Source organism: Peromyscus leucopus, chromosome 1 (genome assembly GCF_004664715.2).
Source record: "Peromyscus leucopus breed LL Stock chromosome 1, UCI_PerLeu_2.1, whole genome shotgun sequence".
In the NCBI taxonomy this organism is placed as follows: domain Eukaryota; kingdom Metazoa; phylum Chordata; class Mammalia; order Rodentia; family Cricetidae; genus Peromyscus; species Peromyscus leucopus.
The window spans coordinates 120032382-120055249 of NC_051063.1; the positions used below are offsets into that span (position 1 = coordinate 120032382).

Genomic DNA, 22868 nt, shown 5'->3' on the forward strand with positions numbered 1-22868 from the left:
GATTCTGTTCTCTGCTGCTGGCAGCCACAAGCACATGGAATTTCAGGCGCTGAACTTGACTAGAGGGAATTGGTAACTTTCATTCAGTTTCCATACACACTCTTTGGATTCCTTAAAGGCGAGGGTGGAGGACCTCCTACTGGGAGGAGATGAATCTGAACCCAGCCAGCATTACCAGTTCCCTGGGTGTTGAGACCCGAGCCGCACAAGGCAGCTATCTGCTGCTAAGTGTAGCCCGGAGCCATTCCATCCTAAGCGGCGCATTTACCGGCCGTTCGGGACTGGACCTCCAGGTTGGCGGCCAAGGTAATAGGCACTGGGCTGCCAAGGGGTCCTGTTGTCTAGTCCTGTCAGGTCTCCTGGCGGCCAGTGCTTGGCCAGGCCCCACTGCATTAGCAGATCCCGCTCCTGCTACCTGGAACTGGGACTAATCTCCCGCAGGGCAGACGGTGCTGTTCGCCCTCCCCGCTGGAGGATGCTCAGGGTGACGTTCCCGCAGTCCTACCTGGCCGGGCGAGTCCCATGTGCTCACTCGGGGGACCCATACGGGCCAGCCCCCAGCTCCAGCTCCGGAAGCCCGCGGCTCAAGGCTGCGGTGCTTCCCCGGCGGCTCCGGGCACGCACTCTCCAGGTCCTGCTCGGTGGAGCAGCCCGACTGCGGCTGAGTCAGCGCCCGGCGGCGGCGCGGTGAGCCCCGGGCAGCCGCTAAGAGCGGCTGTGAGCAGAGCTGAGGCCGCCCTGGCATTTTAAAGGCGAGGCTTGGACGCTGTTCAAGCGGAAACGCAGGGAGAAACTTCGGCCCCCAGTGCAGCGCCGCCGGCTCAGGGAAGGGCGCATCGGCTCTGCAAAAGTCCCTCTGTGAGGCGGGAAAGCAAAAACCAGACCCCCAAACCATAAAGCTTTCCTGCGAGGATCCCATTGCCTTATGCTCAGTACCCTACAAAGACATGGCCATTAAAGTTAGGGATGAGCCTGGGAGGCCAGTTTGGAAAGTCTGCTGGAGCAATTAGGGAAGAGAAAGGAGGAGAAAGAAGGCAATGAAGTATAAATGACTGAGTGTGTCTCAGCGTATGCTATGGGTTTAAGCTGGGAACCAGGAGGAAAGCAATTGCTGTTTGCAGGGATATGATTGTGGTAGGAAAATCCAGAGTAACGACAACAGTTACATAGTAGTTCTCCCCAATGAGCTGACAGGTCATGATATAAACACAACAAACTCACAGTGTTATTGTCAGTAATACGGATGATAAACTCTCTTTTCACTAACAGAGCAATCATAAATATCTGGAGATGTAAACTCACTGCTACATTAGTCTTGCTCAGGGCACTGTTGAGGCCCATTAAGTGAAAGCTATTTCCTTCTGGTAAAAGAACAAAATTTACCTCTACCTTTGGGTGGAGACCTAATATCCCAAGCTATCCAAAACAGGAGAGTTAATCCAGAGGCTGTGCCAGTCGGTTGCCTGGTAGTGAGATCACCACTCAGGAAGGCTAATTCACATTAAGACATGCTAAAGAAACTGGAGACGTAATTATCCCTTTAGTGAGATGTATGCTTTTCCTTTCTAAAGAACACTCCCCTGGAGTTGCTCACAGAGTCAGAGCCAAGTGGCTCAGCTAAGGTCTGCTTTTCTGAGTTAGAACTCAGAAAACTTAATTCCCGCCATTTCTTCTTCCTATCTCTTTCTATTTGGTACTGGACAAAGCTGGGGCAGGCTTTAACCCTGCGGCTGCTTGTCCATCATTTAGCCTCTTACAAATAGCATGGCTTTCTCTCTTCCTCTTCTCCGTCTTCCTCCCCAAAACAGCTGCTGGTATTTATAGCCTACTTGCACTGGGGTTTTTCTTTTAAACTCAAATGAAGTTGTCCTCAAGCTTTCTTCTAAATATTTTTTTAAATTATTTAATTAATTAAGAACCCCAAGAGAGGACTCAGATGTCCTTAGTAACATCATCATGGAACATACATCATACTGGGGGCCCTTCTATTTTTGATTGGAGGAACAGAGGAATTCGACTCTATTAAGACACAAGCCTTACTCCTGGACAAGAAAAAGCAACCCTGTCACCCAATCAAATCCTCTGTGTTTGCATTTCCAATGTAATTATTATCAAATTCCAAACAGATTTTTTTGTAAATTGACATGGTGACTTTAGAGCGGGGACCAAAAGGGGATGGGAAAGCAGTCTTGCAGGACACTACAGCAAAGTGATATGTGTATTACTGCCTCAGGAGTGCTTACAGGCATCAGTGCATTTTATTCTTTACAACAAGTCCATGAAGCAGATGATGGCATTGCTGCCACTCACAGATAGATAAGCAATGGAAGTAGGTATCTAAGGTCGCACAGGTAGAGAAGAGGAGTCAGGGATTTGGTGCCTCTGGAATCTACTCACCTGTGTCATACCAATACAGAGAGACAGTGATTACAATGTTATGGCACTGCCCAGGAGGACCACCCCTGGAGCAAGATCCACTGCTGTTGTTGGTTGTTTTACTCTTTGTTCTTTAGGGGGCCATCACCCAGTTCCCAAATAAATCACATAGAGGCTTATTCTTTCTTATGAATGCCCAGCCTTAGCTTGGCTTGTTTCTAGCCAGCTTTTCTTAAATTCTTTAATCTATCTTTTGCTTCTTGGCTTTTACCTTTCTCTATTTCTGTATACCTTTCTTTATTTCTCACTCCATGGCTTGCTGTGTAGCTGGGTGGCTGGCCCCTTGAGTTCTCCTTCTTTCACTCCCAGATCTCCTATTTATTCTCTCTGCCTGCCAGCCCCACCTATCCTTTCTCCTGCCTAGCTATTGGTTGTTCAGCTCTTTATTAGACAAATCAAGTGTTTTAGATAGGCACAATAATACAGCTTCACAGAGTTAAACAAATGCAACATGAAAGAATGGAACACATCTTTGCATCATTAAACAAATGTTCCACAGCATAAATAAACATAACACATCCTAAAAAAATATTCTACAACACACTACCCCAAGTAGAAATGCAGGAAAAATTAAGGGTTGAAGGTGGTACTTCAGTGAGTGGAACAAGCAGACTTTTGAAGCAAATTATATTGGAATGACTGTAGTCATAATCAAGAATATGTTTTCTATGTAGTTCCCTAGACCAAAATAGATTACAAATCACTCAAATGATGAATGTGAAAATCATGAAGCCAAGCAATGAATATATAGGTGTTTGTCATAAACTCAGGGTTCTGAAAGCCTTTCTAATACATCATAAACCCATAAAGGAAAATGCTGATAGATATGAGCATAAAAAGTCCAAATGATCTGTATATAAAGAGACATGGTAAACAGAATTGAAAAATAAACAAGTTGGAAAAGTATTTACTATACATGTGACAGGCAGTTGCTAAATTTAATTTTAAAAGCAAACCTTTGGTTAATTTGGATTTTCAGATAGACCATAAGTCATTTCTTTTTATTTTGTTTGCCACAAGATCTCACTGGGTGAGCCAGACTGGCTTGGAACTTGTTGGCTAGCTGAGGCTGTCCTGGAAACCATGATCCTCCTGTTTCAGCCTTCAGCTTGCTAGGATCACCGGCATGAGTCACCATGTTTGGTCCCATGAGTTACTTTTTAGTGTGAATAGTTTCATTCATTGTGTATCCAAAAGTCAAAGTTAAGTGGTGGTCCTATATCTTCTCTGATAGCCCTAGTAGAACAACATTTTAACATAATTTGCGAATGTCATATAATCATTTAACTAAGACAGGATCAACCCCCTTCCCCCAAACAAGGAAAAGAAGAGAGCTGGAAACAATTTACAACAGAAAAACTCAAATAACAAGACGAAACAACCATTCACTCTGTTGATGCAATAAATGCAAATAGGAAAATGTGCCTTTTAAGTAAAGTTGGAAAAATTTAAAATATTGACATTATCTAGTGCTAATAAAAGGTTCAGATAAATGAGCACACATTTATGAGAATGTAAAACAGTACAATATTTCTAGAAAGCAGTTTGTGAACAAATGCCAAATTGAGTACTCATGGTTCATAACAATAAACCAAGCAAATACATTTTCAGGCATTTTTTTCTAAGGAAATCATTGGGTTGACCTGGAGACCATAGCTCAGTGACTAAGAGCATTTGCTGCTCATGAAGAGGACCCTGGTTTTCTCAGCACCCATATGGTGGCTCATAGTTGTCAACAGCTCCAGGTCCAGGGAGTTGTTGCCCATTTCTGGCCTCTGAGGGCCCTTCATGCACATGATACACACACAGGCAAAACACACACACACACACACACACACACACACACACACACACACACATATATACATATATATATGTATATATATAATTAATTAATTAAAAGAAGAAATCATTGACCACTGGATGAAGCACATATCACTAATGTTCATTATTTTACAAAAAAAAATGTATAATAGTGAAAAACTGGACACAATCTAGAGGCCTAGATATAAGAACTAGTTAAAATAGTTAAATGATAGTGTATATTGAGACTTTAAAGTCAAACAGTATGATTTTAAGCACCTTCTGAACATTCATTCATCAAAACAAAATGAAGAATTCTTCGATGAGTAGCAAGATATGGCTAGCTCTTCCATTTTCCAGAAAACAGGACAGAGAGTTAAGCAGGACATTAGCTTAAAGCGTTGCTGTCCCTGTCAACTCCAAAGCATCTCTCTCCACTTCCTGTCTCTCCTGTCTATTATCAGTGACTCTCTTTCATAATTCCACACTGACTTTTATTCCTCTCCAATTGATGAAAACGGGCAGTCCCCAGAGCTTTGTGTAATAACCATGTCAGTCACTTTAAGGAATGAATTCTGTTGGGTTCCACTTTAAAAATTTCTATGTCAGGACTTTACAAACCCAAGTTGGAGCTTATGCCCACTGGGTAGAGCACCGGTTAAGATAAGTGACATGTACTGTATAACAAACAGCCCCTAGTTCTCAGCATCTGGAGACAGTTATCCACCCAGGACTCATGCTGTACATCCATGAAGGGTTGGTTGTGGATTGGCTTCATGTGAGTAACATCACTTGGGAATCCAGGATGGAGAAGCACTTTCTATCTTCAGTGCTCTGGTCTCACTGGAGAGACAGGAAAGCGTGAGCTCAACTATGGCCTGACACATAAAGTTGTTACCAGAGCAAGTCATTTGGCCAAGCAAGGAAATTATCTGCTTCCTAGAATGGCATTACAGCTCCACATACCCAGGACACTAGGACCAAGAATTTGGGCTTGTAATAGCCAATGACATTGACCACCACAACTACTGATGGAACAGACAGTGTTACCACATTCTGACATGGCTGCATTTAAAAGAAGTGGAGGACTAGGGAGATGGCTTGGTTGTCATGTAAGCATGAATTCCTGAGTTCAGATCTCTAGTAGTCACACAAAAAGCTGGGTGTGGTTGTCTGACCCTGTAATGCCAGCCCTGAGGAGGTGGAGAGAGTAAGATTAAAAGGGCTTGGCTGGTCAGCTAGTTTAGCTGAATCAACAAGCTTCAGATTCATGGGAAAACCCTGTCTCAAAAACAAGGTGAAGAGCAGGGAAGAAAGACACTGATATCGACCTCTGGTACCATGCACATACACACACAGAGTGAGAGCAAGAAAGAGAAAGGAGGAGGAGGAAGGGGAAGAGGAGGAGGAAAAATAATAATAGTAGTGGGACACTGGGCAGAGAGTTGTATAAATTTTGATCACAGTGATCATGAACACAGGAATCTGGATGAAATATAGGACTTGGAATCAGACAGTCCTGGGTTCCAATCTTGCTCTGTAACTCATCGGATAGAAAACAGTTGCCAAGACATGGTATTTGCCATATTTCCAGTCATGAAGCAAAAACGATTCTTTCAGGATTGCTGGAGAGATCAAATTTGGCACCAAATGTAAGCCAGTAAGCAGTGTACCAGGGGAGGCTCAGACCTCACTGGTAAACTTTACAAAAGGAAGTCTATTTTTCCTCTGTGTCCGCTGTAAATAAATAGAAATTGCTTGCAAAGAGATGTACAGTATCCAGATGAGCTTTTTAATTAGGTAATTATTTTTCCTTGGCGAAAACATGGTGCACAGAATATTTTAAAATATGTGCCCATAGAATGGCTGGGTCCGGCTGAGTGGCATGTGCTCTATCTCACCTAGTTGTCAGGACTCAGTCTTTAGTTATAGCATTTCAAAGTTCAAAACAGATGTCATCTTTCACAGTTAGTTGGGTCTCAGTCTTGGCCTCGTGGGTAACTAATCACTGTAGCTGGCTGCTGTGGGAGCCTAGTTTCTTTGTGGCTATGACTGAACATATTAATCGGTGTCAATGTTACCCTAGTACAGATCTTGTCTCCTTGCTTTGCTCTCATCATCACTTTGGCTTGTACCTTAGAAATAGAGTCAAAGCCCCAAATCCATGTCTGTGGGCTTCTCATATCTTTACAAATGTCAGATGCAACAAGGGACACGTGTACAGTGGCCATGTCCCAAAGTAGGCATGCTCTTTTAGCTGCCTGATTCCTATCTCCTTTTGAAGGGGGTTGTTATTGTAGCATAACCTAGCTTATCCTGACTACTATTCTGGACAGTGGGTCTTTTTCTGTTTGGGTTGTGAGTTTCGCAAAGAGCTGGTTGGGGAAAATCACCGCCTGCAGGAATGTGCCACCATGCCTAGTTTGTGTGGTGCTGTGGATCAAAGCCAGAGTTCCATGAATGCTAGGCAAGCACTCTACCAACGGAGCTAATTCCCAGCCTCTTGGGAACCTTACTGGCTATTTTAAACTATCGGCAGCTCAAAACCAGTGTTTACCCCACCTGAATTACCAGTGTAGTCATGGGCGAGGGTTTACTCTACACAGACTGTCAATGCTGCAGATGGAGAGTCCTTGGCTGCCACTGCAGGCTAGGAGTTAATGCTTTTAGGCATAGTCATTGCTGGAAAGAGGCAGAGGAAGAGGCTCTACCATGGGGTTTGGCTGTTATTTTCTAGGTTTCTTTCAGGCCTTGGTATCCTGACTTCCTGGCCCTACAGAAAGGCATCTGGGTGCTTGTGCTTCTGACCCACCACATCCTGTAGCCACAAGGGGAGCATATTCAGAGAAACCACTCCGTCACATGGAACGCAGTTCAGGAAGACTTTGCCTTCCTGCCTTCAGATCATGTCAGTGTTCTCTCTCTTACTCTGTGTTTCCTGCCTTTGCCTATAAATACATTTTGAAAGCCATCAGTCTTCTAAGCAGCAGAAACATCCCCCTTTAGTGCCCCAGTCGGAGAACACCCCTGCTTGGCACAGAGGTCAGCAGTGGCTTTCATCCCCTTCTGAATGGTTTAGAGCATCCTAAAAGATCATCAGATCCTTCTCCAACCTCTTCTCTGATGTCATTCCCTCATTCCTGCTTCTCCAGCCCTGACAGCTGGTAAGCAATTCCCCTGGACTCCAGTTTGTTCTACTCTCGGCTGCTTCTAGCCAGACTGCTCTTCCTCCAGAGGATCCACAGAGGCTGTTCCCTTCCTCACGCACTCATGATGCTTCTCTTCTACATGGTGATTCTCTTCCACCTTGCTTGCCTAGTTTTATGGCACTTTCTTGCTCTGCTGTTGAGCAACATGCTTGCTGATTCACTCTGGTTCTGTCTACCCATTGGCAGGTGTGCTTATGAGGCAGAGACACTAGTTCCATTGTGTTTCATTGGTGGCGGGTCTCAGTTGAGAGCATGAATGTCCAGATGCCTAACACAGCCGTTTGTTTCCCAAGGATGGGTGAGGCTCCTACTCCAGGCAAAGCTGAGCTTTGGATTTCTGTCCTGTTTGTCCACGTTGGAGCACAGATCAGCTGCAATGGCCCCATAGAGGCAGGATGAGACATCCACCTCAGAAAAGACCTCAGTTTCCCAGCCCGAGAGCAACTTGGTGACCATACATTGGATAATTCTCTGTCCATGCACTGCTTTGGGCCAGTCGCCTGCTGTCTTGGTCTCAGTTTTTGCACCGTACTGGGGTCCAGGCAGTTCTGAGCTTCCTTTCCTTTATCCCTGGATGGGGTACAGAGAGGAGGAGCAGAAGGAGGCTGCTTTTGAGGGAAGCTTTGGCAAATCCCCAGCTGTTGGCTGTTGTTTTGCTCAAGGTGCTGTTTATGCCTCTGTTCTGGGCTCCCTGCCTCTGCCGATGACACAGCATGGCCACTGTGGGGTCGGCTCCTCCTCCTGCCAATTCCCTGGGCTTCAGGGCCACAGCTTCCTGGTTGATTCATGCTCTCACTCTCAGGAGGCTAGACAACAGAGAGAAACAGACATTGGTGACAGCCCATCCTTCCTCTTTGCACTTTGGGAGAGCTGATGGATGATGCAGCTTGAAAAGGAGACAGTCAGGGGAAAAGAGATGCCTGCTGCCTGCTGGACCAGCCTCATGTGTGCGGCGCTCACTCCTACGCATCCCGGGCCCTTCAGCTATCAGCTTACAGGAGGGTGGAGTGGGCAGCAACTTGCACCCGTTTTCAGATGAGGAAACAGAGGCAGAGGGCGATTAAGCAGCATAACTAAAGTCTCAAGACTTCAGTTTCAAGTCCCAGAACTAATGTTCTAGTCATCTGAGTTTGACAGTGTCTGCTACATCCTCCCAGTACTCCATCACATATGGAAACTGAGACTGTTATTGTGTGCTTAAACAGCATACTCCCTGGGCTAATGCCTCGTTAGGTTCTGCCAAGCCGAGGACTCAGAATATTTAGCTAGTAAGGGAAGACTCAAGAACATAACCGCTTTTGAGTCCCCAAAAGCCAATGGTGCAGAGGAGGAGGAAGACCCAACAGGAGGAGGTACATCAAGGCAAGCCTCAGCCTAGGAACTCTCTCCCTCTTACTTAGAAAGGGGCATTCCATGCTGCTGTGGGTTGCTGCCCGTCTCAAGGCTCCTGGTTGCACTATGAGGAGAAGGAACAGAGTGTGAGCGAGAGGACATGGTGTGGGAAGCACCCGTTCACCAGCTCTTTGTTACCTTTTCAAGAACACGGGCTCTTCGTGGTCTATACGTCTTGGACTCCCATCTCAAGGTGTGTGGAGAGGAGAGAAGGATGAGTTATTCTGCCTGGAAAAAAGACACAGATGTAGTTAGAGGAGAACAGCAGACTGAGGACAGGGAAGCAGAGGCAGAGCACAAGCTTGTTGATGTCTCAGAGCTGAGCTCTGAAGTGTCAGAGTGTGAACTGGAGTAGAGCAAGGAGAACTCTGGAGAGAGTTGAGACAGTGGAGTTCTAGGCAAAAGGAGGGAAGGAGAGAAAGACATGACCTGATGTAAGCAAGTTTTCAGGAAATTTGGAAGTTTTCAGGCATGCCATAAAGCGTCTCCTCCCTGCGCAGAGACAATCTAAAGGTCTCCCTTGCTATGAAAACTTTGTGGGGTCTACCCTGGGGAGCGTCTCACTGTGCAAGGGAGTAGAGGTCACTAGAGGAAAAGGGCAGGAGTGGAGCCCCTGGGGCCATGAAATGCTGAAAGTGAAAACCTGGTAATTGTCATGCATTCTAAATCTGACTCTGCTGCCAGCCTATAAAGAGAGCATCGCCTCTTTATAGATTCCCGCAGAATCTCAGGCTTCTTGTCTATAAATTAGAATAAAATGATGTCTTTATTTTAGGGATGTTGTGAGGGTTAAACTGTTTTAAAAAATCAGCTCCTTTTACTCTATTCAGATGGAAATGAACAGGCAACAAGCCACCCACATTGTTGGCAGCCTATGGGCTGGGCTTCTAACCCACAGGCTTCTACTGCTAGGCCTTGAGAATGAGAGACTTATGCTTCTAGGCTTTCAAAGCCAGAGATTTACAGCTCGATGTACTTAAGTCAGAGGCTTATTGCTTGAAGCTTTGAACGCCAAGCCGATGGTCCAGCACTCAGCAGTTAGTGGAAGAGTTCCTAGCTGCTGGTGTCAAGGCTCTCAGCTCTTAGCCGTAGGCAGATGTCTGGAACCCTTGCACTGGCTGGCTCCTGCAGTTCTTCCGCCTGGATCTTCTTAGTCTTTCCTAGTCTTACCTCTCCACCCACCGGTGCCTGTTCAGCACCTTTGCAGTCCTTCATCATCTCTGCAGCCATCTCCTCTCTGCTGAATGAGCCGGAGGCTTCCAGCCCCAGGCATCCTCGGGGCCTTACAACACTGGAAATCATTTTCTCATAGTCATCTACCTGCTGTCATCTGAGCTGGGAGCCCTGGGGATTTGCTTGTTCTTTGTGCAAGCAGCTTAGTTTGTTCTACCTGTGATGGAGACAGAATGCCAGCTGTAAATATACAGAGACCACGTGAGAGCAACTTTACTGGAGATTGGTGTTATAACGTAGCAGGGGGTGTCAACAAGGAGGAAGAAAGCCTGGATTGACTCAAAGAGACTAAGAAGCAGACTGCTTACATGGCCCCCCAAAAAGGATAGGGTGGACTCATGCACAACATCCTTTGTTACCAGCCACAAATTTCACAGATGCGCAGCTTCCTCTCTGCCAGCCACAGGCTGGCTGCTGAGTTACTGGGAGAAGGGCTTCCCAGTGTTTGAGTGGGAATAGCTGTGAAATGTGCGGCTGCCCAACTCCATTGCAGGCAGGGTGGAGGTCAGCAAGGGTTTTCCTGGCTAAGGTAGAGTCTCCAGAAGCCAGTGTGAGCTGTGTGGAGCACTTGTGACTAGTCTCCTAAGGCAAAGGCCATGGTTTCAGTAGGCACTGTAATCTTTGCGGCAGGAGCAGAATGGTCCTGGAGTGGCCATGAAGTATTTAAAAGCATTCAGAGTGGCCTGCATATCAGGTTGACAGTCTGGGCAGTCATCTAAGTTTGGATGACAGCTCTCATGCTCAAGGAATCCAAGCACAAGGAGAGGGTCTGACAGCTGCCAATCAAGCAACTAAGTGCCTTACTCCTTACTGCTTCAGTTATTCGAAGGGAAAAAAATTTAGTAATATTTACAACAAAGATTTAATACTTTATTCAGGAAATTTTGTCCAACAATACTGACCTCTCTCGGCCTAATATCTTGAGGCACGGCTGGATCAATCCATCCGTCTCAGAAACAGATGATGCATTGCAAACACTTGATACTATGGCCTTCGTATAGTGAACATAGGACAGCCCAGGAACTGAGATGGTTTTCATTTGTTAGCATGATGCTGATGGAGAACATGAAGTGGTGTGAAATATGGACTGGAGAGAAAATGATTGAAAATGAAAACATTTGTTAGAGTGATGAAATTGTAGGATTCTCTAACATGCTTATCTCTTAGATAAACTGCATATTTAACAAGGATTTTTTGATTACATCTCATGTTTTGTGCGTGCGTGCATGCGTGCATGCGTGCGTGCGTGCGTGCGTGGAAGTGGGTGGGGTGAACATGTTATACTGCAGGGGTGGAGGTCACCCCTGCCAAGGAACAGCTTGCAGCCGTCAGTTTTCCTCTACCGTGCGGGTCCCAGAAATTGGGATCAGGTTGTCAGGCTTGGTGGCAAGTGCCTTTATCCAGTTGGGGCCTGGATGGCATGTTTTTGTGCAAAAACTACAAAGGAGGAACTGAGCAGTCTCAAGTTTCCGGGAGTGTCTATCTCTGAGGTACCTGAGGTGATTTCCTAGTGCTGGGCCACTGCCAGTTCTCCTCTCCTGAGCACAAAGGGAGATTGCACTTGATGTCTCTGGTTAATGGATTATAATTGTGTCCCTCCCAGGCTCTCCAGCATTTAATTGACAGTGCAGAGCCTTCTTGGCTCCTTCTTCTCCTGCCAAGTGATCAGACCATGGATACAAGAGTGTAGATACCATAGACCTGGATCCTCCAATGACAGAGCTCCCTGCTGGCCTCTGCTGGTTGTGCAAGGCTTGAACAAGAAGTACAATTTTTATCAATTAAATTTATTCATTTATTTTACAACTCGATAGCAGTTTCTCCTCTCTCCTCTCCTCTCACTCCCTCTTCCCACCTCTCCTTCACCCATCTCAATCCACTCCTCCTCTGTTTCTGTTCAGCAGGTCTCCCATGGGTATCAACAAAGCATGGCATGTCAAGTTTCAGTAGGACTAAGCTCCTCCCCTTGTATTAAGGCTGGGCAAGGCAATCCAGTATGAGGACTAGATTCCCAAGAGCCAGCCAAAGTGTTAGGGACAGTCCTTGTCCCCTCTTCTAGGAGTCCCACAAGTAGACCAAGCTATACAACTGTCACTATTATGTAAAAGGCCTAGGTCAGTCCCATGCAGGCTCCCTGTCAGTCCAGCCTCTGTGAGCTCCTGTGAGCCCAGGTTAGTTGTTTCTGTGGGTTCCTTTGTGACGTCTTTGACTCCTCTGGCTCATACAATCTTCATCAGCTTTCCCAGAGCTTGGCTCAATGCTTGGCTGTGGATTTGCATCTGTTTCCATTAGTTACTGAATGAAGGGAAAGTTCTCTGCTGACAATTGGGGTAGTTACCAATCTATGAGTTTAGCAGAATATCATTAGACATCATTATATTGACATTTTTTCTCTAGTCATATTTGGTTCTGTCCTAGGTCTTTGCACCATCCAGCCTCTGAGTCCTGGCATTCTAGGCAGTGTCAGGGATGGGCTTGCTCTCATGGGATGGGTCTAAGGTTGTATCAATCATTGGTTGGCCATGCTCACAATCCCCCCAACCTGCCAACCCTCACACTATCTCTCACACTACCCAAAGGCAGAACAGACTGTAGGTCACAGGTTGTGTGGCTGGGCCTGTATCCCAGTCCCTCTATTGGAAGTCCTGTCTGGTCACATGAAATGATCAGTTGAGGCTATGCATCCACCTTTGCTAGGAGTCTTAGCTGGGATCATCCTTGAAGATTCCTGGGAGTTTTCCTTGCACCAGGTTTCTACTTATCCCCAAAATGCCACCCCTTTCCAATCATCTCTTTCAGTACTGTCTTCCTCTCCATCCAAACCCCAACCCAATCCCTTATGTTCCCTTCTCCACTCGCCCTTAGTACACCCATGAGATCTCTTCTATTTCCCCTCCACAGGGAGATCCATGCATTCCTTATTGGGGCCCTCCTCATTACTTAGCTTCTCTGGGGCTGTGGATTGTGGCACAGTTATCTGTAGTGGGTAGCTGTTCCAGCTTTGACCTTGAAGCACTGCCCCTAGTGAGGCAGCAAGTAACTGCCACACCTACCTATATAGATGTAATTCTGAACGGTTTTATTAAATAAGAAACACAGAGCCAAATGCAGAGTTAAAAGCCCCAGAGATCAGAGAGTAGTAGCCAAAAGCTGAGGCCACCTTCTTACCACCGGCTGCCGCTGCCATCCTTCCCTTAAGAAAGAGACCTACTTACTTTCTGTGTGTCTATCTTTTTATTGACTTTCTGTTCTGCCTTCTCATTGGTTGTAAACCCAACCACATGTCCTCCTTGTCACTGCCTGTCTATACAGACCTCCAGGTCTTCTATGGTTGGTATTGAGATTAAAGGCATGTGTCTCCATGCTGGTGGTGTCCTTGAATACACAGAGATCTGCCTGTCATGTAATTGGGATTAAGGGCATGTGCTACCACTGCCAGACTTCTGCTATGGCTTGCTATTAGCTCTGACCCCCAGGCAACTTTATTTATTAACATACAAATAAAATCACATTTCAGCACAAATATCACCGTATACCTATGACCTGTCCCTGGGGCGTGGCCAAGACAGGAGCTTTTAAGACTGTATGTGCTGGCCCTCTTGGCTCCTCGTGATCCTGGATCCTGGATCGCAGACCTAGTCAGAGTTCTCCAAAGAACCATGCTGGACTGCACCTCACCTCTCCCAGATCCTATAACTGACCCCTTTACTGGTTGTAAGTTACCTTGAAATAAACCTCTTTTAACTACCAGATAAACTACGTGGAGTTGCCTTGCTAGTTCCCCGCTTTAGTTTTCCTTTACTTTACAACTAAGATCCCCTTATAAGTGAGTACATTCCATGTTTGTCTTTCTGGGTCTGGGTTCCCTCACCCAGGATGATTTTTTTTTTTGTTCCATCCACTTGCCTTCAAATTTCATGATGTCATTATTTTTAACAATTGAGTAATGCTCCATTGTGTATATATACCACATTTTCCTTATCCATTCTTTAGGTGAGGGATATCTAGGTTGTTTCCAGGAGCTGGTTATTACCAATAAGGCTGCTATGAACATGGTTGAGCAAGTGTCTTTGTGGTATGATGCCCAAAAGTGGTATAGCTGAGTCTTGAGGTAGATTGATTCCCAGTTTTTCAAGAAACCAAAAACAAACAAACAAACAAAATTCCTATAATCATTATTGTATTATTTCAGACAGGGGTTCCATAAGCTTGAAGAAATAAAAATAAATGAAATTTATACAAGTTGTTAAAATGAGTTTTTACAATAGAAGTATTTTTGCAGATTTCTATCAATCTTTTAAAAAAGATTTATTTATTTCATGTGCATGTGTGTATGTGCTGGAGTCTATGTATGTGTACCACCCAAGTGCAATGCCTGAGGAAACCAGAGAGCATCTGATATCCTGGAACTGGAGTTACTGGCAGTTGTGAGCCACCTGACGTAGGTGCTGAGAACTGAACCCAGGTCCTCTGGAAGAGCAGAAACACTTTTACCACTGAGCCATCTCTCCAGCCTCAGCTCTATGAATCTCATGCCTAGGTTAGCATTATAGATTGAGATCAATGAAATGTTATGGCATAATGTGGCAGGTCACTCTTTCACATCCAGATAGAGAAACAGGGGCTGGGAAGATGGCTCAGGGGGTAAGAGCACTTGCTGTACAAGCATGAAGACCCGGTTCAAATCCCTGGCACCCATGTTAAAAAGACAGGTGTGGCCATATGTGTGTTTGCAACCCCTGTGCTATGTGGGGTGCAGATAGAGAAGGAAGTAAGCAGGTCGGAGTGTGATAGGAAAACACCTGGCATCCTCCTCCAGCCTCCACATGGCACATGGGCACACTTGGGCACATGGACCTACACACATGTATGCACATACACCACACACACACACACACACACACACACACACACACACACACACACATATATCCTGGGATACCAGGACTCTGCCATCACGCTACATCTGGCCATTATTCCTCCCTACTGGGAGCTCAACTTACCCCTCCTGGAGATTCTTGTACGTCAGGATGGAGCTTCCCAGAAGGCTTTGCTAGATAGAGCCCAGGGTGCCCTGGAAAGCCACAAGGGACCCCAGTCTAATCTTTGCCTGCTCACTTGTCTAGCCTCCACTGGGGACTTGTGCTGCTGATGTCTCTGAATATTTCCAACTCCAGGCTCTAGTTCTCAGCACTGTCCATCTGAAAGGATGTACTTTTAATCCAACAAATAAGACCAGAGAGGAAAGAGGAAAGGTTGGAAAAAACAAATATGGAGCTTTGAACCAAGGGCAGGATGATGAGCAGGGTTGAAATAGAATCTCAGGCCACTCTGTAATCTGTTCTTATCTTGTTCCCTAAGGTTAATGAATCTGTCATTGAAAAAGACCAGCCAGCAGGTACAGGCAAGTGCGCCAGATGTTCTTTTCAGTGATTCTCATCACCACTGCTCACATGGGATGACCTGCTTCTCACAGCCTACTATTCGAGCTGCAGGTGACGCCCTGCATTCTCTAACTCAGGAGCAAACAGGAACCCCTCTTGTTTGCATCTGCTACTTCCTGTCATAGTGCCCGATAACTTCATGTTCCCCATGAGTCTGCAGGACAGGAGCAGTGTTCACTCTCCCTCTCTCTTCTGTCCTCCTCTCTGCCACGTGTTCCCTCATCCAGCAAGCACATTTGAACTCCCATGGTAGATTCAGTAGACAGGGAAGCCATGGTGCCTGCCTCCTGGACCTTCTAGCCCAAAGAGTTAAAGATATTCAAGAAACATTTGCACTTGGTCTTTGTGCAAACGTATTAAGTGCATGAAGGAGACGGGGTGGGGGCGGGTAATGTGAGACCTGTGCAGTAGGAGGCTGACCAAATCCTGGTACCTGGGGAAGCTTCCTGGAAGAAATGGTGATCATGCTGAACTCTGTCACAGAATCAGGAGTTTCAATTGCAGATATGAAGAAAGAACAGATGGATACAGGAGTGTGTGAGGAGTTCAGCCTTAAGGAAGAACCGTGAGGTCGGGGGAAAGAATGTGCTGAAAACAAGGTCAGAGGGGTGAGCAGAGGTCAAATACAAATTGCTTTGGAGGCTCTGATAAGAATTTTAACCTTGGTCCAGGGAGATGGCTCAGCATTTATTATATACAACACCAGGGGTTAGGTAATTTCAATAGGAGGTCTCTACAGGTGGTCTCTGATTAGACGTGCAGTCTCAGGCTATACATGATGAACATGCTGAGGGTTAGGGTTGCTGGGAAGTTGGTGCCACTCCATTAGAGTGCACATGGCCCACCTGACCCCAGCTTTTCTGTACACACATCTGTGCATCTGTCCTTTGGATATTCCTAGTCAGATTTCCAGGACTCTGAAAATGGCAGAATGACTTGGTCAGATCTACATCTTAGAGATGCAGAGAATGACCTACAGCTTAGCAAGGAGGCCTCAAGCTGTGGTGGTAGTGGGGAGACCTGACACAGGAGGAGCCCTGTCAGATTTGTTTGAAGGATGAACAGCTATGTATCGCTGGGGGTTGGCATGCAATGTCTCAGTACAAGGCTGTCAAGGAAGTTGGTGCTCATTTTCGTACTTGGAATGGCTGAGCAGAGATGGGGCAAGGGTTAGAGAAGACTCTCTTGTTGGGGTGTGGGCAGATTGGAGAACTGCATCATGGGTTCAGAAAGGATGAGTGCAGTTTGAGAAGTGTGTGAAAAGAGCAAGTGAGGCTTGGTGGACAGTCAGATGTGGAGGCCTTGAGGCAGAAGAGAGAGATGAAGTTTGGAGTACTGTGAGGAGTCTCTGTGATGGGTTGAGATTGTTGATGGAGCAGATGCTAAAGATGGCACACCAGCCTTTAAATATGACAGAGAAGAGAATGGGCTAGGGAGATGGGCCGAGAGTGACAGAAATATGAGGGCAACCTCAGAAAAAAATGCTGTCCTGACTAAGGGAGGCTCCTTCAAGAGGAAGGCGTGCGAGGCATCCCAGGGCTACCAACATGTAAAGCTGGCTTTCCAAGAAAAGTGCAGTAGGATGGAGGAGGGACCAAGGGGAAACTGAGATCAGACAATGCTGGAGGATGATAAGAAGAGGGAGTGAGGCAGGGGAAAGTGCTATTTGTGGCTGATTTACTCTTTTCAAAATTTTAATTGAAATATTACATCATTTCCTCCCCTCTCTCTTTCCTCCAACACCCTCCATTCCTACTCCTCCACCCCTCTCAAACTAATGGCTGCTTTGTAATTATCACTGAGACTTATACATATTATAATAAATACATAAATACAATCTACAGACTTTTTAAAAAAATTCATACAATATATTCTGTTTGTGGTTTTCCCTCTCCCAACTGCACTCAGATCCTCCCCAATCTCCCCACCCATTCAACTTCACACCTTCTCTCTCTCTTTAGAAAACAGGCAAATAAAAAACAAAAACAGGAGGAGGGAGAACTGAGCTTGTAGAGCCCTGCGGACCTGCGGACCTGCCGCCTCAGCTCGATACTCATGGACGTTGGATGGACTAGCGGCAGGGATGGTCGGCTATGATGCCAAAGCAGATGGCAGGAATAACTCCAAGTTGGAGGTGGCGGTGGCAAGATCGGTGTCTGGATTTGTCACTCGTGCCCTGATCAGCCCCTTGGACGTCATCAAGATCCGTTTCCAGCTTCAGATTGAACGCCTGTGTCCAAGTGACCCCAACGCCAAATACCACGGAATCTTCCAGGCGATCAAGCAGATTCTGCAGGAGGAGGGCCCAACGGCGTTCTGGAAAGGACACGTTCCAGCCCAGATTCTGTCCATAGGCTATGGAGCAGTCCAATTTCTGTCCTTTGAAGAGCTGACTGAACTGCTCCACAGAGCCAACTTGTATGAAACTCACCAGTTCTCAGCACACTTCGTATGTGGCGGCCTGTCTGCTGGCACAGCCACCCTTGCTGTGCATCCTGTGGATGTCCTGCGCACCCGCCTCGCAGCTCAGGGGGAGCCCAAGTTTTCCTAGACTGAAGTGGAAAAGTTACACACCTGGCAGCTGGGTTTTAGATGAGAAGAAAAGGATGCGTTTGGGCTGAAACCCCTCACACAGCTCACTCATACTGTGCATGTACGTGTGCAGATCTATAACAACCTGCGGGAGGCTGTGTCGACCATGTACAGGACCGAGGGCCCCTTGGTCTTCTACAAAGGCTTGCTTCCCACCGTGATCGCCATCTTCCCCTACGCGGGCCTGCAGTTCTCCTGCTACCGGTCCTTGAAGCGTGCCTACGACTGGGTCCTCCTGCCAGATAGAAAGCAAACAGGGAACCTGAAAAACCTACTTTGTGGCTGTGGGTCTGGAGTCATTAGCAAGACCCTCACATATCCCCTGGACCTCTTCAAGAAGCGCCTGCAGGTGGGAGGGTTCGAGCATGCCCCGTCTGCCTTTGGTCAGGTGCGGAGCTACAGGGGCCTCCTGGACCTCACCAGGCAGGTGCTCCACGATGAAGGCACCAAGGGCTTCTTCAAGGGCCTGTCGCCCAGCCTGCTGAAGGCTGCCCTCTCCACGGGCTTCATGTTCTTCTGGTACGAGCTCTTCTGTAACCTGTTCCACTGTATGAGGATGGAAGACAGATAGCCGTGAGGGCAGGAGGGGCCGAAGGTCTGCACTGGAGGCGCCTCTCCCAACAAGACTTGTTCTGAGCTCATACTGAACAATGGCTGCTGCCTGGTTGGCCTTCTAGGCCAGCTGTCCTGAGCATGAAGGGTCGTCCACAGCCGATGGCAGACGGGCCAGGGCCTTTTCTGAAAAGAACACAGAAGGGAGTGCTTGGGCTACAGAGACACCAGGGAGGAGGAGCCTGGCCTTGTTTCTCCTCTGCCCAGCCAGCCTCTGCTTTGTAGTCCTGGTTCTGGGGAGAACCCCCCAGTCCTAGTAAGAACACAGCTTGAGCACACAGGGGTAGGACTGGGGTCTTTGCAGAATTCTAACCCCCACAACTTGGTTTTGTTTCTCCTGCCAACTTATTTAATAGACATTAAAGCAAAAGGCACATTCCTCAAAAAAAAAAAAAAAAAAAAAAAAAAAAAAAAAAAAAAAAAAAAAAAAACAGCAAACAGAAAATTTTAATAAGTGAAGCACAAAAACCCATACATACACACATTAAAAACAAAATCAGAAACCATAATACACAAGCAAAAGACCAATAAGATTAAAAATGCACAAAGCAATAAGAGGAAAAACAAAAACAAAAACTGCAGAGCCATCATTGAGACTGATATAAGATGAAATCTCAGGTTTTGGTTTGTGTTTACCTGATGATGAAGGATGTTGAACATGTCTTGAAGTGTTTCTCAGACATTTATGTTTCATCTTTTCAGAACTTTCTAGTTCTGCACACGGTTTTTTAAAATGGGTTATTTGTTTTCTTGATGTCTTATTTGCTTTTTTTATATATTTTAATATTAACCTTCTAATGGATGCATGACTTGTAGAGATCTTTTCCCATGTTGTAGGCTGCTGCTTTGTCTGAATAATGGTGCCCTTTGCCATACAGAAACTTTACAGTTTTATGAGGTCACATTTACTTATTTAAATTCTTCTCTCATACATTACATTTTGACCACAGTTTCCCCTCCCTCTGCTTCTCCCAGTCTCCCAACCTCCCCTCTCCCTCAGATCCACTCCTCCTCTGTTTCCCTTCAAAAAACAGAAGTCAGATGAGATGCCATTTATTAATTGTTGTCCTTAGTGCCTGGTTATTGGTATCCCATTCAGAAAGTCTTTTCCTGTGCCTGTGAGGTCAAGATTATTTCCCTCTTTCTTCTCTTCCAGTTTCAGAGTATCTGGCCTTATGTTGAGGTCATTGATTCTTTTTCAAATTGAGTTTTGTACAGGGTGATAAGCAAGTTTCTTTTTTTTCTTTCTTTCTTTCTTCCTTTCTTTTTTTTTTTTTTTTTGGTTTTTTCAAGACAGGGTTTCTCTGTGTAGCTTTGTGCCTTTCCTGGAACTCGCTTTGGAGACCAGCCTGGCCTCGAACTCACAGAGATTCGCCTACCTCTGCCTCCCGAGTTCTGGGATTAAAGGCATATGCCACCACCGCCCAGCAGATAAATAAGTTTCTATTTGTATTCTTCTACATGCAGCCATTCAATTTGATTAGTACTGTTTGTTGAAGATGTTGTCTTTTTCCCCAGTATGTATTTTCTGGCATACATACATACATACATATTCAAGGTAGATTGTGTGACTAATGGACCACATTGCAGCTTCCACAAGATTTTGTTTGTTTGCTTTTATTTTTTTTTTGTTTTTGTTTTGTTTCTTTGTATTGTTTTATTTGGGATTTTTCTTTTAAATTTGGTTTTGATTTGGGAGGGGTGCAAGGGCAGAGGGCAAATTCAAGATAAGTGAGATTGGAATGCATGATATGAAATCCGCAAAGAATCAATAAAAGTAGAAAAAAAAAAACTCATGTCTATAGATGAATGGACTTATATATGGGTCTTCAATTTGATCCCAGTGATCAATGTGTCTGCTTTAACGGTAATACAATGGTTTGTTGTTGTTGCTTGGTTTTTTTGTTTTTTGTTTGTTTGTTTTACTCTAGCTCTGCAATATAACTTGAAATTGAGGGTAGTGATAACCTCTAGCAGCTCTTTTATTATTCAGAATTATTATAGCTACCCTGCTTTTGTGCATGTGTGTGTTTCTATACAGAGCTGAAAACCGTCCTTTCAATATCTGTGAAGAATTGTGTTGGAATTTTGATGGAGATTGCTTTGAATATGTAGATTGCTTTTGGTAGAATAGCTGTTTTCGCTATATTAATCCTACTGATCCATGAGTATGGGAGATATTTACATCTTCTGATGTCTTCAATTTCTTTCTTCAATGTCTTAACATTTTTATTATACAAGTCTTTCACTTGTTTGGTGAGAATTATTCTCAAGATATATTTTGAGGCTATTGTGAAAAGTATTATTTCCCTGTTTTCTTTCTCTGTTTGTCATTCATATATATGAAGGCTGCTGGGTTTTGTGAGGTAATTCTGTATGCTGCCACTTTGCTGAAAGTGCTTATTGTTTGTAGAAGTTTCCTGGTGGAGTTTTTACGGTCTTTTGTGTATAAGATCTTATCACGTAAATATAAAGATACTTTGACATCGTCCTTTCCTATTTCATCCCCCTGATCTTCAGTTGCCTTATTGCTCTAAGACTTTAAGTGCCATAGGTATGATGAGAGTGGACATCCTTGTCTTGTTCCTGATGTTAGTGGGAATGCTTTGAGTTTCTCTCCATTTAGATTGATGTTGGCTGTGGGCTCACTGTTCATTGCCTTTCTTATATTGAGGTATGTCCCTTGTATACCTAGTCTCTCCAGGACTTTTATTATGAAGTGTTGTTGAATATTGTCAAAAGCCTTTTCTGCATCTAATAAGATGATCATGTGGTTTTTTTTTTTTATTTTCAGTCTTTATATAGTGGACTATGTTTATCTATTTGCATATGTTGAGCTATCTCTGCATCTCTGGGATGAAGCCCATTTGATAATGGTAGATGATCTTTGTGATGTGTTCTTGGATAGAGTTTACTGAGAATTTTTACATCAACGTTCATAAGAAAAATTGGTCTTTAATTCTCTTTCCTTATTGGATCTTTATGTGGTTTAGGTATTTTGCCTAAGGGTCTGTTAACCTCACTGATTTTTTCAAAGAACCAATTTTATTTCATTGATTCTTCATATTGTTTTATTGTTGTTTCTAGTTTATTGATTTCTAGTTTGACTCTTTCTTACTGTCTACTCTTCTTGGGTGTCATTTCTTCTTTTTGTTCTAGAGCTTTCAGGTGCACCATTAAGTTGCTAATGTGCTATCGCTCCAATATTTGAATGTAAGCACTTAGTGCTGTGAACTAGCTACCTAGATCTGCCTTCATTGTGCCACACAGGTTTGGGTATTTTGTGTTTTCATTTTCATTCGATTCTAAAAAGTTTTAATTTCCTTCATAATTTCTATCTTGATCAGTTTTCGTTCAGTAGTGAATTGTTTGGCTTCTATGAGTTTGTAAGCTTTCTGTTGTTTCTATTGTTGGTATCGAGCTTTAATCCGTGGTGGTCAAATAGGATGCAGGGTGTTATTTCAATTTTCTTTTATCTATTGAGATTTGTTTTGTGTCCTAGGATGTGGCCAATTTTGGAGAATGTTCCATGAACTGCTGAAAAGATGGTATAGTCTTTTGTGTTTGGATGAAATGTTCTGTAAATATCTGTTCGGTCCTCTTGGTTTATGACATCAGCTCCAACGTTTCTCCATTCGGTTTTCTTCTATTGATGAGAATAGGGTATTGAAGTCACCTGCTATCACTGTGTGAGGATCAATATAATATTTTAGCTGTAGTAGAGTTTCATTTCTGAACTTGGGTGCCCTTGAGTTTGGTATGTAGCTGTCTAGAATTGTAATATCCTCTTAGTGGGCATTTTCTTTGATGAGTATGTAGTGCACATCCCATCTCTTTTGGTTAGTTTTGTTTTGAAGTCTATTTTGTCAGATATTAAAATAGCTATATTTGCTTGAAGTATCTTTTTCCATCTTTTACCCTAAGGTAATGTCTGTCCTTGATGTTAAGGTGTGTTCCCTGGATGCAGCAGAAAGATGGATCCTGTTTTTGAACCCAATGTGTTAATCTGTGTCTTTTTATTGGATTTCAAAAACAGGATCTTATTATTTGTAGATTTGGTCTTTTCATAAGTTCCAAAATTTAATGGATTTTTTGTGCCTGGATATTTTTAGATTTAACATTTTCTTTGTCTGAGATATCCGTTTCT

The 22868-nt window shown here is 44.7% G+C and overlaps 2 protein-coding genes across 4 annotated transcripts in view; one reads left to right on the forward strand and one right to left on the reverse strand.

Moving 5' to 3' along the window:
• Ctxnd1 (cortexin domain containing 1) overlaps positions 1–1086 on the reverse strand; it is a 50617-nt gene extending 49531 nt beyond the window's left edge. The window contains exon 1 of one of the 3 annotated variants that reach the window (XM_028873837.2): positions 506–742. Coding sequence is in view for 2 of the 3 variants with exons in the window: in XM_037197700.1 (XP_037053595.1) it covers positions 506–919 (414 nt within the window). In the remaining variant the exon portion in view is untranslated. Of the gene's footprint in view, positions 1–505 lie in introns of all 3 variants that reach the window. The other 2 variants (XM_037197700.1, XM_028873836.2) reach the window with 2 other exon arrangements.
• A 16419-nt stretch (positions 1087–17505) lies between these two features.
• Positions 17506–19084, forward strand: LOC114696159 (mitochondrial thiamine pyrophosphate carrier-like). The gene is made up of 2 exons (XM_028873715.2): positions 17506–18059; positions 18183–19084. Exons 1-2 carry the CDS (start codon positions 17601–17603, stop codon positions 18678–18680), a joined length of 957 nt encoding a protein of 318 aa, XP_028729548.1. The 5' UTR covers positions 17506–17600; the 3' UTR covers positions 18681–19084.
• Positions 19085–22868: the final 3784 nt, after the last annotated feature.

What these genes read in the sequence shown, in the direction of transcription:
- LOC114696159 (XM_028873715.2), top strand. Translation starts at nt 17,601, where the DNA reads ATGGTCGGCTATGATGCCAAAGCAGATGGCAGGAATAACTCCAAGTTG. An exon ending in CAGCTCAGGGGGAGCCCAAG is followed by an intron (nt 18,060 to 18,182) that starts TTTTCCTAGACT and finishes GTACGTGTGCAG; the next exon opens with ATCTATAACAACCTGCGGGA.